This window comes from Gobio gobio (genome assembly GCF_949357685.1).
Source record: "Gobio gobio genome assembly, chromosome: 25".
NCBI lineage: Eukaryota > Metazoa > Chordata > Actinopteri > Cypriniformes > Gobionidae > Gobio > Gobio gobio.
Window position 1 is genome coordinate 31,846,370 of NC_137121.1, and position 16,293 is coordinate 31,862,662.

The window sequence follows — 16,293 nt, forward strand, 5'->3', positions numbered from 1 at the left end:
GTAATGGAAAGGCGGCTACTGATGAGTGCGCTAAGGCAGGACCAAACCATGTCATGCAGATACAAGGGGGGTGGTCGGTCAATATGGATGTTTACTTTTTGGTCAATGGGGATATTTAACTTTTCATTGCCAAAATAAGTAAAATCAAAGACATCATTAATTGTAATTATTTGAAATATACCCAATGATGATGGTTTATATAGTGTGTAATATAATACAAATGTTTTATTAGTTTTTACCTATTTGTTGGGGCCCCTGTCTTGAAATTGTCCTAACTTTCCCCCCTATACGGCGCCCATGCTGACAGGATTTGGTCTGAGAGAAGTATTTCTGACAGGAAAATGTATTTTCTGAAGCATTTTTTTTAACTCAACCTAAAATGAGTTTGACACCCCTGCACTACACACTCAAAAAAAAAAAAAAATGTGTCTAAACATAAGATTTATGTATTTGAATTCATATAAAATTTCCATGCATTTGGATTACATAATTTTAACATAAACACATTAATAAACTTAATGTGATTCATATTTGTAAGTCATACATAAATTAATCTGGGGTTGGTTGGTATGGGTACATTTGTCTTTTTAATTAGTAATTAGTAATAAGAAGTACGTCATTCAGACACAAAAAAATGAAGTGACTGCATTTTTCTCTCATTGTGAACTGTATTATTAAATTACCATTGTGTTATTAAATGTATTTCCATAATAAATTCAACTCTGAATTTTTTCATCTTTTAACAGATTTTTTTCTAGGTACATTTCTATGCACTTCTGTGATTTTAGACCACAGCAGTAATGTGTGAACTTCTATTTTGGTATCCGAGTGTGACACCATAAGGCTGCGCCGCGCTCGTGCATCTGTTGTGATTCTGCTGAAGAAAGGTTTGTGTTTTAAGCGTTTAAAGTGTTTAAGGCGACGCATAATGAATGATGTATTATTAAGTGTATCATTGCATTGATTTATCTAATATGTATCAGCGTTGTGTGAGTAAAGTAACAGAATGAACTCATGAGTAACAGAAGTAGTTTCTCATTTCGCTCTTTAACGTTAATCAGTTCAAACATGAATTCAGTCTCTGGCGAGTGACGAGAGAACCGGAGCTTTTCGACTCCGAGTCAATTTAACCGATTGATTCACAACAAATGTTTTAGTGATTAGAAGCGCTCGATTTTAATCATTAAATAGCTAAACTACCTAATATATCAAGGGTCTGTATAATTTGCATTATTTTATTTATTTGTAGTGGTAGTTTTGAGTGTTTTTTTGTCTAATCAGATGATTTAAGTCCATTACTTTACGATTACATTACGATTCTGACCAGTGACTGAACTACTGAACGAGAGCTGATTGAGACACTAGAGATTTAACGTGGATTTATTTTTCTTTCTGTTAATTATTCTCATCTTAAACAGGACAAACACACAGAAAAACTCCTGGTGAAGTGACTGACATCTGCATGACACACTATTATAAAGATGGCGTTTATTAAAGAGGAGACTGAAGAAATGAAGATTGAAGAAACATTCGGAGTGAAACATGAAGAAACTGAGGAGCAAACAGGTTTGTTAAATTCTCAAACTTTTTTTTGGGCTCGGTCATTTGATCCATTTAATAAGATGTCCAGCTGTACAGAAATGAATGATATTTTTGTTAATAAAAAATTCTAGAAATATTTTAAAATAATTCACATTTCTATTTCTAATTTCATATTTCTATTTAAATGTTTCTATTTATAAATAATCCTGATAAAAAAACAACGACACATTCCAAATGTCAGTATGCAGCACAAACATTATCAACTAATAATAATAATAATCAGAAATGTCTTGAGCAGCAAATCAGCATATTAGAATGATTCCTGACCTGGATCTTGTGACACTGAAGACTGGACTAGTGGAGCTTTACCATCATAGGAATTTTTTTTAAATCTAGATTAATCTCACTGTAATCTAGGGATGTGACGGTGAGGAAATTTTCCCACCGGTTAATCGACGTGTGACAACACCGGTAATACCGGTATCACCGGCGGGGGCTTGTAAATCACTAATTCTATCTAACCGAAAGCAACATACACAACCGCAACTGAAAACTGAACTGAAAACGCACCAGTGCGCGCACACCGTGAATGACAGCTCGTCTGTAAATGCGCGCTCTGTGAGGCCATGAATGAAGTTCGTCCGTAAATCCGCGCTCTGTGAGACGTGAATGAAGTTCATCCGTAAATAAGCGCTCTGTGAGACGTGAATGAAGTTCGTCCGTAAATGCGCGCTCTGTGAGACCATGAATGAAGTTCGTCCGTAAATGCGCGCTCTGTGAGACCATGAATGAAGTTCGTCCATAAATGCGCGCTCTGTGAGACCATGAATGAAGTTCATCCGTAAATGCGCGCTCTGTGAGACCATGAATGAAGTTCGTCCGTAAATGCGCGCTCTGTGAGACCATGAATGAAGTTCGTCCATAAATGCGCGCTCTGTGAGACCATGAATGAAGTTCATCCGTAAATGCGCGCTCCGTGAGGCCATGGGTGCGTCTCAACAGTTCCCTAGTAGTCAGGGCACTGATCAGGCATTGATCGGTCTATCTGTGAGACGCACGCCATGAATGAATGACAATTCGTCCGTGAACCCTTGTTTATACTCGACGCGTCCGCACCATGGTCCGAACGAACGAGCGCAAGGGTGCACGTGGCAAAAATTACGTAATCTCAGAGTGGACTCGGAGACGGAGTCACAGACAAATGGAAACAATGCGCGCTCTGTGCGGCCGTGCACATTTTACTTTTGGTTTTGAATTAGCGCCAATTCGGTGGCGGGTTGCTTGAATTGTGGGTTCATTAGCCTATTATTTTATATAAAAAACACAACAACAAAACAAATGACAAACTCCCTTAAATAGGCGCTTTTACGTTTCGCTTTGAAACCAAATCTTCCGCAATCATCTCAGCCAGCTCCTCACTCTATGATGAATGAAATCAGATGAATGACTCCTGCCGAGACTCACGGTCGGGTCATGCTTTATTAAGCAGACACGTTCAGTTTTAATTTGTATTGTCTGTTCTCTAACTGAACTAAATGATTTTATTAGGATAAAAAAAAAACGACGGTGGGGCGGTGCCACGGTGGGCAAGTGATGTAAGCGGTGTTGAGTCTGAACACCGGTAACACCGGCAACACCGACTATCGTAGCAAGCCTACTGTAATCTTGAAATTAATCTAGATTAATCTAGATAAAATGGCTCATTTTAATTCTGCCGAAGGCATTCAGAATATGTGTGCTCGTACGTGATCGTTTGTCTTTTTGTAGTTTGAATAATAAATAACTTCTGTCCCTTTAAGACCTGACGCACGCATGGATCCCAAACACTGTTCCTGTGAGCTGGTTACGACTGTGTTTACGTTAAAACTCACCAAGATGGGCATTGAGACATTTTTGAGTGTATTTGACCATTAATAAGATGGAAAAAGGAGCTTGTTTCTGCACTTGTATGTCAGAGGCGGCTTTATTACGGTACGTGTGTGTGCGCTTCAGATGCGAGTGCGAAATCTGCGGGAATTAGTAGAATTACCGTCATGTGCAACCTCGAAATTCAGACCGGTCACACCAATACTAACACGCGGTCATGAGGAAAAATCTATTAGCAGAACACCCGTTCGCCATGTTCAGAGGGTTAACCGAACTGAATGAGAGGAGGCGGGTGCGTGTCAACTCGCTGTCGGTCGGAGAGGAGAGTGCAGCTGATATATCGATACTGTAGAAAATGAGTATCGTATCGTTTCAGATATTTCAGTATCGATACATATCGAAATATCGATATTTTTGACAACACTAGCATACACACCGGTTCGAAGACTCGTTCTCTCGCCCCCTACATCCGCGCTAAAATATCTTAGCATAGCTTGCGTAGTATAGACCCAGCTCCCAACCCAACTTTGAGAATAGATTAATGGCGATATTTTTTTTAATCGCCCGATAAGAGTCTCACGTTAACGCAGCACGTTAACGCCGATAACGGCCCACCACTAATTTATAATGTATTTTGGTATATATTATTATTACTATAAATTGTCATCGAATGCCACATAACATAACATTTGAATGAACAGTTGGAATATCATTATCAGTAGCTTCCCAAGGGTGGTTGCAGACACCGGCGGCGCCAGGGGGGGTCTCCCCCATTTGACCCCCCCACCCTCATCTTGATAAAAAAATATATATCCGGGATAAAGATTTAAAAATGTTTCTCTTCAAACTACGCAGAACATTAATAATTAATAATTTATTCGACATATAAAAAAATATTAACATAAGAATCACTGCGACGCCCCATGAACAGAGCTGTAACTTATGGCGGACCCTGGTGCAGCCACAAATATCATAACTAGCTTATCTATAGGTCTACTCTAATTAAAAGACATATATTCAAAAAATTTATTAAAAACAGAAAGACAGGCTTAGACTACTCAAAGGCCGCAGAAACAGGCCAGTCGGTTCGTTACGCACGTCAATACATTCCCGACAATCTTGGTTTGCTTCTTATTTATTAAATATACAGCCATTTAGCGGATGAAACCTTGATCAAAATTAAAATACAATTTATAGAAAACGAAATTCACTTTAAAGAAATTATTTCTGCAAAACAACACTCAATAAAAATCATGTCTGACCCCACTCCATGTCTCCAGACATTGCGCGTCTTTTGGCCTATATCTTACTCAAGCTGCTCACTTTTCATCATCAACATATGAAATTTAAACAATAATATAATAGGCTAATATTTAAACATATAGCCTAACTATGAATCTAAATAGGCTACGTTTTGCATGTAGCCTACTCCACTCCAAACGCTTCAAACATTTATTTTTTTTATTAAACGCAAAGTTTTTAATTTCAAATTTAATTTCTTAATTCAGTTCATATTCCCAACAAACAAAATTCGGAGTGGTAAAAAAAAAAACTGCAAAAATTTAAAATATTAAAGGGGTGGTAAAACACATTCTTTTGAAGGCTTGACTGTGTTTGTGGGGTGCACTGTAACATGTGTTCATGCTTCGTTTAAAAAAAAATTGCCTTATTTTTCATATATTTGACCTTTATTCTACACTGCTCTGTCCCTCCTTGTAAAACGGTCTGATGCTTTCCGGGTTGTATGAAGCCAGTCCCTCAAAAATACGCGATGGGCTCAGATTGGTTGGCTGGCCCAGTGTGTTGTGATTCGCTAACCGCAGTGCACGTCGGAAACGTCACGCCCCTTACCGGAGGCTGTGCTTTGGTCAGTGTTAGAAACAACGGCGTCAATAAAACCATACCAATCTGAGCCCGAACCCAGAACATTTGAGTGAAGATGATCGAGCAGAACCTGTCAGTCCTCAAGAGTAAAGACTGCTGATCTATAATGATCGCTACTGAATGGCACTTTAACTTTTGTATTTTTAGAACGATTATAGCCAAATATCTGTCGCAAGAACTAACCCAAAACAAACACTAAGCACTGGCTTTAACTAGTAAGTTAGCCAAATCACACACAGAACCATGTTTAGCAAGCCTGTAGATAAACAATACATAAAAGCTCTAATCAAAGAATCATTTACACTAATGCCAGGTTCGCTGTTGAGATTTTAACGTTAGTGTTTGTAACATTAGGTGTTCGTCGGATAACGTTAAGTATGAATGAGCATTTAACAGACTGGTTTGCAGAACAGCGTTGTCATCTGTTTACTTCCTTGCTACAACCTATTACAGGAAAACACATCGATGAAAAATAAATCAGACTTACAGGTTGTGGCCCGTGAACAGCTTCTGTTTGTAAATCCAGCTTTCAGGACAAGCCGTTGTGCATATCCTGTATTGAACTCGCAAAGTTTGTGGAAGTTTGTGTTGTCCTCCGTGAAATGTGCAGCGTGCGCGTCATGCATCCACGCACTGGCAGTGTTTTTTTCACGCAGCTGACGTTGTGCAAATCTGGCATTGAAATCGCGAAGACGGTGGATGTTCTCCTCCGTGGATGTGCTGCAGGGAGCCCCGCGCACGCCTGATTCCCCGCTGACTCAAACACACGTGCATATAACATGTTTTATGTTAAACGCTCTGCAACGCACCCCCGTCCCTATGAAGGCTGAACAGAGCAAGTACCCCAGACCTGCAATCCGGATGAAAATAACAGCGTTTCCTCGGCATCGCGGCAACAACACTCCAGCCTACTATACCACAACAGCGCCGCGATACAAAATGGCCTCACCCCCCCTTATTTAATATTCTCGGAGGAGGGGTTTATGTAAATATTGAGCCTGTTGATGTCACCAACCCTGGAGGAATGTGTGTAGTCGCCTACTGGCCGTTTGCTGTAGTTCTTAGAAACTGATTTCTTTAAAAGCAAATATCTCCCTTTGCTTTAAACTTTGAACGTTGTAACTTTGCAGATGTTGTTTATGCTCAAGCAGCAACATTACACGTTAGCTAAAGTTAGAATAGTGAAATCGTGGTTTACCACCCCTTTAAAGAATTCGCGGGCGCTTTCGTCGGCATGAGTAAGATAGGCTATAAGACGCGCAATATGTCTGGAGACATGGAGTGGGGTCAGACATGATTTTTATTGAGTGTTGTTTTGCAGAAATCATTTCTTTAAAGTGAATTTCGTTTTCTATAAATTGTATTTTATTTTGATCAAGGTTTCATAAACTAATTGCCTGTATATTTAGCCAGTGTTGTGCCAGTTCACAGCTTTTCTGAACTAGTTCAAGTTCAGTTCATACATGCTCAAAGTGAACAGTTCACGTTCAAAGTTCACAATTTTAATTCTGAACTAGTTCAAAGTTCAGTTCATTTTACTTTTTTCGTGAGATATTCAAATAAATACTTTTTTTCACACTACGAGCTAGAAATCACTATACGTTCCTTGAAGCTGCTCATTGTAGACATTTGCTCATGACACTGCAATTGTGGGTTTCTTACCAGGTGATGAAACTTGCAGCAGTACAGACAAGGTAGACCAGTTCTATACTTAGTGCAATGAAATCTACCAGCATTTAATTAAAAAAAGAATATATAATATGAAATATGTATATATTATTTGATATATATGATATTATATATACATATGTGTGTGTATGAAATGAGCAAAACTCTTGAATGAAGGTAATGAAGGCAAAACTCAAAGGCACAAAAAACTTCCACTAGCCATTTTTTTTTTTAATTGCAGCGCTTTCTCTCACTCTCGTCTTTGGTCTGTCTCTCTCTCTCTCTCGCTCCTCTAGCCCTCCGCGCTCTCGTCGTTGCCTGCTACGCGGCGTTGCTATGCCTACCCCGCTCTGCTGCAATTCATCACGGGTAACGTTGTGCGGAAGCCAGTATGCTATTCAACTATTCTCAGCCGGACACTACGTTGCCCGCAATGCATTGCGCACACAATGTCAAAACCATTTCTGTCTGGTGATACATGATTTAAGCGGCACCAGCGAGAATACAGGAGGGAGGAACTTTCTCTCGTTGCGTTTCAAAAGAGAAAACCGATGTCACTCAGTTTTCAATGGAAAACAAATTCCAACGTTCATTTACAGTGATGTCTGCCGTTCATGACACATAATGTGAACTAATTCACGTTCAAGTTCTTTATTAAAAAATGTGTTGCGTTCAGTTCAACGTTCACGAAAAAATGAGCGTGTTCAATGAACGCGTTCTTTTGAACTCGTTCACGCACAACACTGTATTTAGCCTAATACATTAGAAGCAAAATAAGAACGCCGGGAATGGATTGACGTGCGTAACGAACCCACTGGCCTGTTTCCGCAGCCTTTGAGTAATGCTGAAAGCGTCTTTCTTTTTAATACATTTCTAGAATATATGTATTACAGTATAACATACAATATATTACAGTAGGCCTATTATAGATAGTTATAATATTTGTGCACCGGGGTCCGTGATTTCTAGCTTTAAGTTATGCCACTGATTAGGGGTGTGACGGTTAGTATATATACTCATTCATTTTTATGCAGCTCTTATAGAATTTAAGTAGCCTTCTTGTTTTAAAGGATTAGTTTACTGTGTGTGATTTATTTAAAACAAAGCATGTTCATTGCAAAGGTTTTTTTTTTTTTGTTAAGGATTTGTTTACTGTGTGTATATAAATAAACTTATAGCAAGTAGCTAATCAGTGTCTGCTCGTTTATTCAAACTAATAATAAACCCATAAAAAATCATATGTATGTGGCAGTAATGCGTCACTGTACATATGCACATAGCCTAATAATAATAATAAACAAATACACAACTTATAATAAAAAAAAACTCAAATATGCTAGGCCTACAACACATAGCCTATAGACAAGCTACAATACCATAAATGAAGGAGTAGGCTATAAGTTGTTACGCTGCTATAGACCTAAGGGGAAAATCCAAACTTCAAAGTCTATTCATCATCAAACTAAAAATGCTGTCAACCAAATCGAAAAAGTTATTTGGCTCAATTTATATTTTTGTTTAGTAGCAGTAATATGCAGTTATTAGCTGTGTCCACTGTATTTTTTGTTGGTTTTCATGAGACCCCCCTTGAAATGACCAGGACCCCCCATTGCCCCCCCAATCAAAATTGTCTGGAGCCGCCACTGGTTGCAGACCATTTTCTTTTGCATGTAGTCAGAAGTTTCAGCCTTCAAGTCTTTGATGTAAACTCACATTAAACAAACGCCCCCCCAAGAAGACCTTAACGCTCCCCTTTCAAAAGTATTGCTTCCAGCGCCCCGCAATGTTCTTCGAACACCCCCTGGGAGGCAGTACCACCCCAGTTGAGAATATTGGACAGGTGTGGCATATCAAGATGCTGATTAGACAGCATGATTATTGCGCAGGTGTGTCTTAGGCTGGCCACAATAAAAGGCCACTCTAAAATGTGCCGTTTTATCACACAGCTCAATGCCACAGATGTTGCAAGCTTTGAAGGAGCGTTGAATTGGCATGCTGACTGCAGGAATGTGCACCAGAGCTGTGAATTGAATGTTCATTTCTCTACCATAAGCCATCTCAAAGCGTTTCAGAGAATTTGGCAGTACATCCAACCGGCCTCACAACCGCAGACCACGTGTAACCACACCAGCCCAGGACCTCCACATCCAGCATCTTCACCTCCAAGATTGTCTGAGACCAACCACCCGGACAGCTGCTGCAACAATCGGTTTGCATAGCCAAAGAATTTCTGCACAAACTGTCAGAAACTCAGGGTCTCATCTCAGGGAAGCTCATCGTCCTCATCGGGGTCTCGACCTGAATTTAGTTCGTCATCGTAACCGACTTGAGTGGGCAAATGCTCACATTCAATGGTGTCTGGCACTTTGGAGAGGTGTTCTCTTCACGGATGAATACACTGTACAGGGCAGATGGCAGACAGCGTGAATGGCGTTGTGTGGGTGAGCGGTTTGCTGATGTCAACGTTGTGGATCCAGTGGTCCATATTAGCGGTGGGGTTATGGTATGGGCAGGCGTATGTTATGGACAACGAACACAGATACATTTTATTGATGGCATTTTGAATGCACAGAGATACCGTGACGAGATCCTGAGGCCCATAGTTGTGCCATTCATCCACGACCATCCCCTCATGTTGCAGCATGATAATGCACAGCCCCATGTTGCAAGGATCTGTACACAATTCACAAGTTCACAAAATTCCTGGAAGCTGAAAACAATCCCAGTTCTTGCATGGCCAGCATACTCACCGGACATGTCACCCATTGAGCATGTTTGGGATGCTCTGGATCGGCATATACGACAGCGTGTTCAAGTTCCTGCCAATATCCAGCAATTTAGCACAGCCCAGAGTGGACCAACAGTCCACAGGCCACAATCAACAACCTGATCAACTCTATGTAAAGGAGATGTGTTGCAGCTGCATGAGGCAAATGGTGGTCACACCAGATACTGGCCATTTCTCAATATGCGTACTTGTCTGTACTTGTGTTCTCGTGGACTTGTAAAACGTCATCAGTCGCTGCCCAAGTACTGTTCCAATTCAAAGTTCACATCTAGCCATAGACAAGTACAGTTCAAATCCCCGGATGTGTCCTTGATCCGCCCTTTTTATCGAGGATGCATCGAGAGGAGACTTCAGACAGACCAGTATCCCAGAATGCATCTCGCACCAACGGACGCAACGATCAGTAAAGCCCCTATGGTAATGCCCCACAACACCCCCGCATGATAAGCTGAACTTGGTTGTGCGCAAGCCTCTACTACTAAGAACGTAACTGAGAGCAGAGCGACATTATCATCAATTAAAGTAATACTGTTTGCATGTGCTTTATAACTCTGTCTCAACGGGGAACGGCATTGTTTTGTCACTTGCAACACAACCAGAATACACATAATTTCTGCTTAAAATAAACCTAAAATGCAAAACAAGACCAATTTAGGATAGTTATTTTTAAGCACAAGCCTAATAAAACATTTGAAGTAAAAAAAAAATTTTTTTTTTATTACTTATATAGTAGCCTAGTATAAACTTGTGAAAATTAAAATATTAAATACAATTATAAAATGTTAAAATATTTGTTAAATAGTTTTATTGATCATATTTATATTTTATTTTTGTAATGTGTTTTTGTTAAGTCATGTTATAATATTGTTTTGAACTGCTTGTTATTTACAATGGCAACTATTAACTGTTTTAAAAAAAAAATCTTTTTTTGCGGGTGCGTTGAATTGTATTAAATCCACATAAAAATCCTAATAATCAAACTAAATCATAATAATTATTAATGTTAATAATAATATAGAGAGCCCACAACAACAGCATCAAATAAACAAACAAAAACATTTAAAAATATATTTTCCCGTTTTTTAATTAAAAGATAATAACAAATGAGATTTTAGTGATATTTTGACCACTCACATAGGAAATGTCCCCGGTTTCCATTTCAGAAATCTGGTCACCTTACCTAAACCACATATTAATGTTTAATATAGGCCTATTATTTTTTTTAAATCTAAACGAAAAGAGGCAGGGTTGTGTTTTATACTTCGTTTTGTTATAAATATATAAGATAATCAATGTAGCTGCCTGAACGACATTTGTGTGGCTAATATGTTTAAGATTATTTTGTAAAAAAAAAAATGAAAAGAGGCAGTGGTGGTTATGACATATTTCGTTTTATTGTAGCCTAAAATATACGTTTCTCTGTACCAAGTAGGCCTACGCGAACTTCTGACTTGCGTCCGTGGTAGTTAATTCAGGCTCGCCAAGTTCAACTCCGGAGAACGAACTCCCGAGGACGGGAGGACAATAGTCCGGTACTCTGCTAATGGAACAGCAGCGTTCTTGATAGTGTTATTCAGTGTATATATGTATATTTTAAGCTACAATAAAACAAAATATATGATTAAACACCACTCTGCCTCTTTTCATTTTCATTAAAAAAATGTAGTGCAGGCAATGTTATTGCATGTATATTTATAACAAAACGAAATATTAAAAACCCTGCCTCTTTTCGTTTACATAAAAAAAAAACATTAATATGTGTTTCAGACAAGTGTGATTATCACTGTAATAAAATGAATTATGACATAAAACACAACCCAGTCTATTTTTGTTAAATATCAGTTAATGTGTTTAATAGCCTACAAATATAAAGTTATGAAACTTCACTTTGCCCTCAGTCAAAACAATTTGCCAGGGAACAAATTATAGATTCATGAGACCAAAGATCGCCCGTTAGAAGACTATTTATATCTGAAGACATCAGAGCCAGCGGCAGATGTCAGAAGGACTAGCCGTGTTAATGCTGCTCTCGCCCACTGAGTGACTGGATCTCACAACTCTGAAAACGCCAGATCAAATTTTCAAAAAGGCGCACTCTTTATAAATAAACCACAGATTTGAGCTTTAAACAAGTACATTCTCGCCTGAAAAAGTCTTAAAACTACATTTGGTGAAACATTAACAGGAGTATTTTTAAATTATGAGGGGTTTCTCATACGCTATTGACGTTTGCTCGTTGGTGCGAGATGCATTCTGGGATACCGGTCTGTCTGAAGTCCACAAGTCTCCTCTCGATGCATCCTCGATAAAAGGGGCGGATCAAGGACACATCCGGGGATTTGAACTGGACTTGGCTTGATGTGAACTTTGAATTGGAACAGTACTTGGGCAGCAACTGATGACGTTTCACCATTGACGATTGCTGATGATTCCTCCCGTCCTCTGGAGTTTGTTCTCCCGAGTCGAACTTGCAAGTCTGAACTACCAAGGACGCAAGTCAGAAGTTTGTGTACTTGATATTGAGAAACGGCCTCTGACTGGTTTTCGGACCCCCCATGTGCAATAATCATGCTGTCTAATCAGCATCTTGATATGCCACACCTGTGAGGTGGATGGATTATCTCGGCAAAGAGGAAGTGTCCACTAACACAGATTTAGACAATATTTGACAGAATAGGCCTTTTATGTACATTCACGTGGATGGCTGGGTGCGTGTGCGTTGCTCACCTTGTCCCCTTTTCTGCTGAGTTTAGCTCCAAACTTGATAAAACTCCACCTGTCTTTAGCTTTCAAATTATACAAAAGACCTTGACTGTTTCAGAAATAAAAGGGACAGCCATTTGTAGTGGTGTCTAAAACCATAATAGATATTGAGTACACTTGTTCAATCCCACTATGCACCGCAATAATGACTGTACAACTGATGTACACTCTACGGCTAGAGAATACCTATAATGCACCGTTAGAGTCACGCACTGAATAAATTCCTGCATCTCGCCAAAAGATGGCGCCCGCAGCTGAAACGTTCATCAATCAATTTTCCAAACTGTGCTGGTCCAGCATCATACACGTGTAAATTCCTTTTAAATTGTTTGATTTCAATGTGTGCATGCAAGTTTCCATGAGAATCTTTTCATTACTACTGGAGCTGCCAGTTTGCTACGTTTCAAATAAGTATTAAACCGCGAGCAGAAACTATGCATATAGCGGCAGCACTTCCAACATAAGTGTCCTCAACTAATCAAACACACCTGTGCATGCTAATCAAGTGCTGTGTTAGAAATCACCCCCTATACCCTCCTTCACTATTCCCTACATTACTGAATGTGAGTGGAATCCACTCACTTGTTTTCATTCACTCCATCAAGTGGACTATATTAGTGGAGTAATGTAGGGAATAGTGAATGGGGATATAGGGGGTGATTTCAAACACAGCACTTGATTAGCATGCACAGGTGTGTTTGATTAATTGAGAACAGTGGTATATTGGGGCAAGTAAGGCACAGGCCCTCTAGAGCAGTGGTTCCCAACCACGTTCCTGGAGGACCCCCAACAGTGCACATTTTGCATGTCTCCTCAATCAAACACACCTGATTCAGGTTATCAGCTCATTAGTAGCTACTCCATGACCTGATGTGGGTGTGTCAGACAAAGGACACATCCAAAATGTGCACTGTTGGGGGTCCTCCAGGAACGTGGTTGGGAACCACTGCTCTAGAGCAGGTTTGGACACCTCTGATATAGGATCTAGCATACATGTTGATTTAGATGCATTACATATCTAAATGTTTTGATGTCTATTGTATTCTGCCATTAAACTGGGGTTAACTTTTATTTGTTTGTTTTTTCACCTTAGACCTAATGGCAATGAAAGAGGAGACAGAAGTACTCTATGAAAATGAAGAGAAAGAACCATATGAGAATCTTCATGAATTCATAGCTGGAGAAAAATCTTTAAGTTGTTCACAGACTGAAAATACTTCCACACAAAAAAAAGCTCAACAAAACATAAAAAACCTTGGAGCGAATTCTGTAGAGAAGCCTTACACATGTCAACAGTGTGGAACAAGTTTCACTCATAAAGGAAGCCTTAACAGGCACATGAGAATTCACACTGGAGAGAAGCCGTTCACATGCCCTCAGTGTGGAAAGAGTTTCAATCAACATGGAGTCCTTAAAGGCCACATGAGGGTTCACACAGGGGAGAGCCCTTATACCTGCCAGCAGTGTGGAAAAAGTTTCACTCATAAAGTAAGTCTTGACAGGCACATAAGAATTCACACTGGAGAAAAGCCTTTCACATGCCCTCAGTGTGGAAAGAGTTTCAGTCAACATGGAAACCTTACAGTCCACATGAGAGTTCACACTGGAGGTAGTCTCTTCACCTGCCAACAGTGTGGAAAGAGTTTCAACAGAAAATTACATCTTAATTACCACATGAGAATTCACACTGGAGAGAAGCCTTACACCTGCCAACAGTGTGGAGAGAGTTTTGCTCAATGTGTAAACCTTATAGTCCACATGAAAGTTCACACAGGGGAGAGACCTTACACCTGCCAGCAGTGTGGAACATGTTTCACTTGTAAAGGAAGCCTTAACAGGCACATGAGAATTCACACTGGAGAGAAGCCGTTTACATGCCCTCAGTGTGGAAAGAGTTTCAATCAACATGGAGTCCTTAAAGGCCACATGAGGGTTCACACAGGGGAGAGCCCTTATACCTGCCAACAGTGTGGAAAAAGTTTTACTCATAAAGTCAGTCTTGACAGGCACATACGAATTCACACTGGAGAAAAGCCTTACACCTGCCAACAGTGTGGAAAAAGTTTCCATCAACATGGAAACCTTACAGTCCACATGAGAGTTCACACTGGAGGAAGTCTCTTTACCTGCCAACAATGTAAAATAAGTTTCAACAGAAAATTACATCTTAATCACCACATGAGAATCCACACTGTAGAGAAGCCTTACACCTGCCAACAGTGTGGAACAAGTTTCACTTGTAAAGGAAGCCTTAACAGGCACATGATAATTCACACTGGAGAGAAGCCTTACACCTGCCAACAGTGTGGAAAGAGTTTCAATCAACATGGAGTCCTTAAAGGCCACATGAGAGTTCACACAGGGGAGAGCCCTTACACCTGCTAGCAGTGTGGAAAAAGTTTTACTCATAAAGTCAGTCTTGACAGGCACTTGAGAATTCACACTGGAGAGAAGCCTTACACTTGCCAACAGTGTGGAAAGAGTTTCAGTCAACATGGAAACCTTAAAGTCCATATGAGAGTTCACACTGCAGGGAGCCTCTTCACCTGCTAACAGTGTGGGAAAAGTTTTGAAGCAGAAAAGTACATCTTATTTACCACATGAGAATTCACACCAGATAAAAGCCTTACACCTGCCAACAGTATATGTGTTTATCTGTACATGTAAAAAAAATTGTACCTTATCAGCGTTTAGTCCACACAGATCCGGTGTTTTGTAAGCCTGAATCCAATTTTTTTTTAAACCGTGTCCCAGAGTGGATAAATCTGAAACTGACACCCTTGCGTTTTCGTGTGTACAGTCAATAATCTGTATATTTTGTGAAACGGTGACGTCATCACACCACGTCCCACGCGGGAAAGACTAAATGGGAAACAGCTACGGGCACTGGGCATGCGCACATCAATATTGCATCATTTAATTACTGTATTTGCATTATTGTAAGGGTAGGTTATGGGTTGGGGTAGGTGTAGGAGTTAATAAAACACATCTGGTAAGTAGCAAATTTATTTATTGTTATTTTTGAGTTTTTGCCTCACTTCCTACCATTGCTGTACCCCTTCTAGCCACAACTCTTCTTCTCTGTTTTTAGTTTCTGTGGCAGAATTACAGTACCACACACTGGTCTGGCATGTATACTACATCGTTTTGAGTCCGTATGAGTGGTGTCATGTGTAAGCAGATATTTCTTGAGACAAGGAAAAAAAAAAGTTTGGATAGGGAAAGCTCTGGCTTTGTGGCCTTACTCAACATGCAAGTCCACATGAGTATTTACACTGAATGGTCTCTAAGCAACGAGAATTGTGATGTATTTCCGCTCATACTTTATACCGGCAAGTAACCAAGAGAAACCATCAGCTGTGTGGAGACACGCTCCCTCACTAAAACAACTTAGTTGTATACGGTTTTAAAGTTTTATACAATTTTATATCTTCTCCATAACTATGATGGAAAAGACAGTTTTCCAATGTCAAAAGCAAATTAAGGCAGCGTCGGAGCACTGTAGTGTCAACTACAACTCCTTTGCTAGTTTTCATTCCATTCCGGTGAAGAGATCAGGAAAAAATTGATTTGGAAAATTCCAAATCACGAAACACACAAAGGTATGCAGTTTATATTTCAAACCGGATGATTTTGTGGAAGGAACAAGTAGGAGGCGTCTGAAAAAATTCAGTATTTGAGTGGAACCGTGAACGCCAAATGCAGCCGCCTAGGTTACGTGTTTGGGAATGACGAGATCGACCACCACTACCAGACTCAGATATGGAGAAAAACTAAATGGA

The 16,293-nt window shown here is 39.8% G+C and overlaps 1 protein-coding gene across 1 annotated transcript; it reads left to right on the forward strand.

The window, feature by feature from the left end:
- The first annotated feature begins 865 nt into the window (after positions 1–865).
- LOC307121911 (uncharacterized protein) lies at positions 866–15,518 on the forward strand. The gene is made up of 3 exons (XM_079809697.1): positions 866–887; positions 1,419–1,566; positions 13,605–15,518. Exons 2-3 carry the CDS (start codon positions 1,482–1,484, stop codon positions 14,894–14,896), a joined length of 1,377 nt encoding a protein of 458 aa, XP_079665823.1. The 5' UTR covers positions 866–887; positions 1,419–1,481; the 3' UTR covers positions 14,897–15,518.
- Positions 15,519–16,293: the final 775 nt, after the last annotated feature.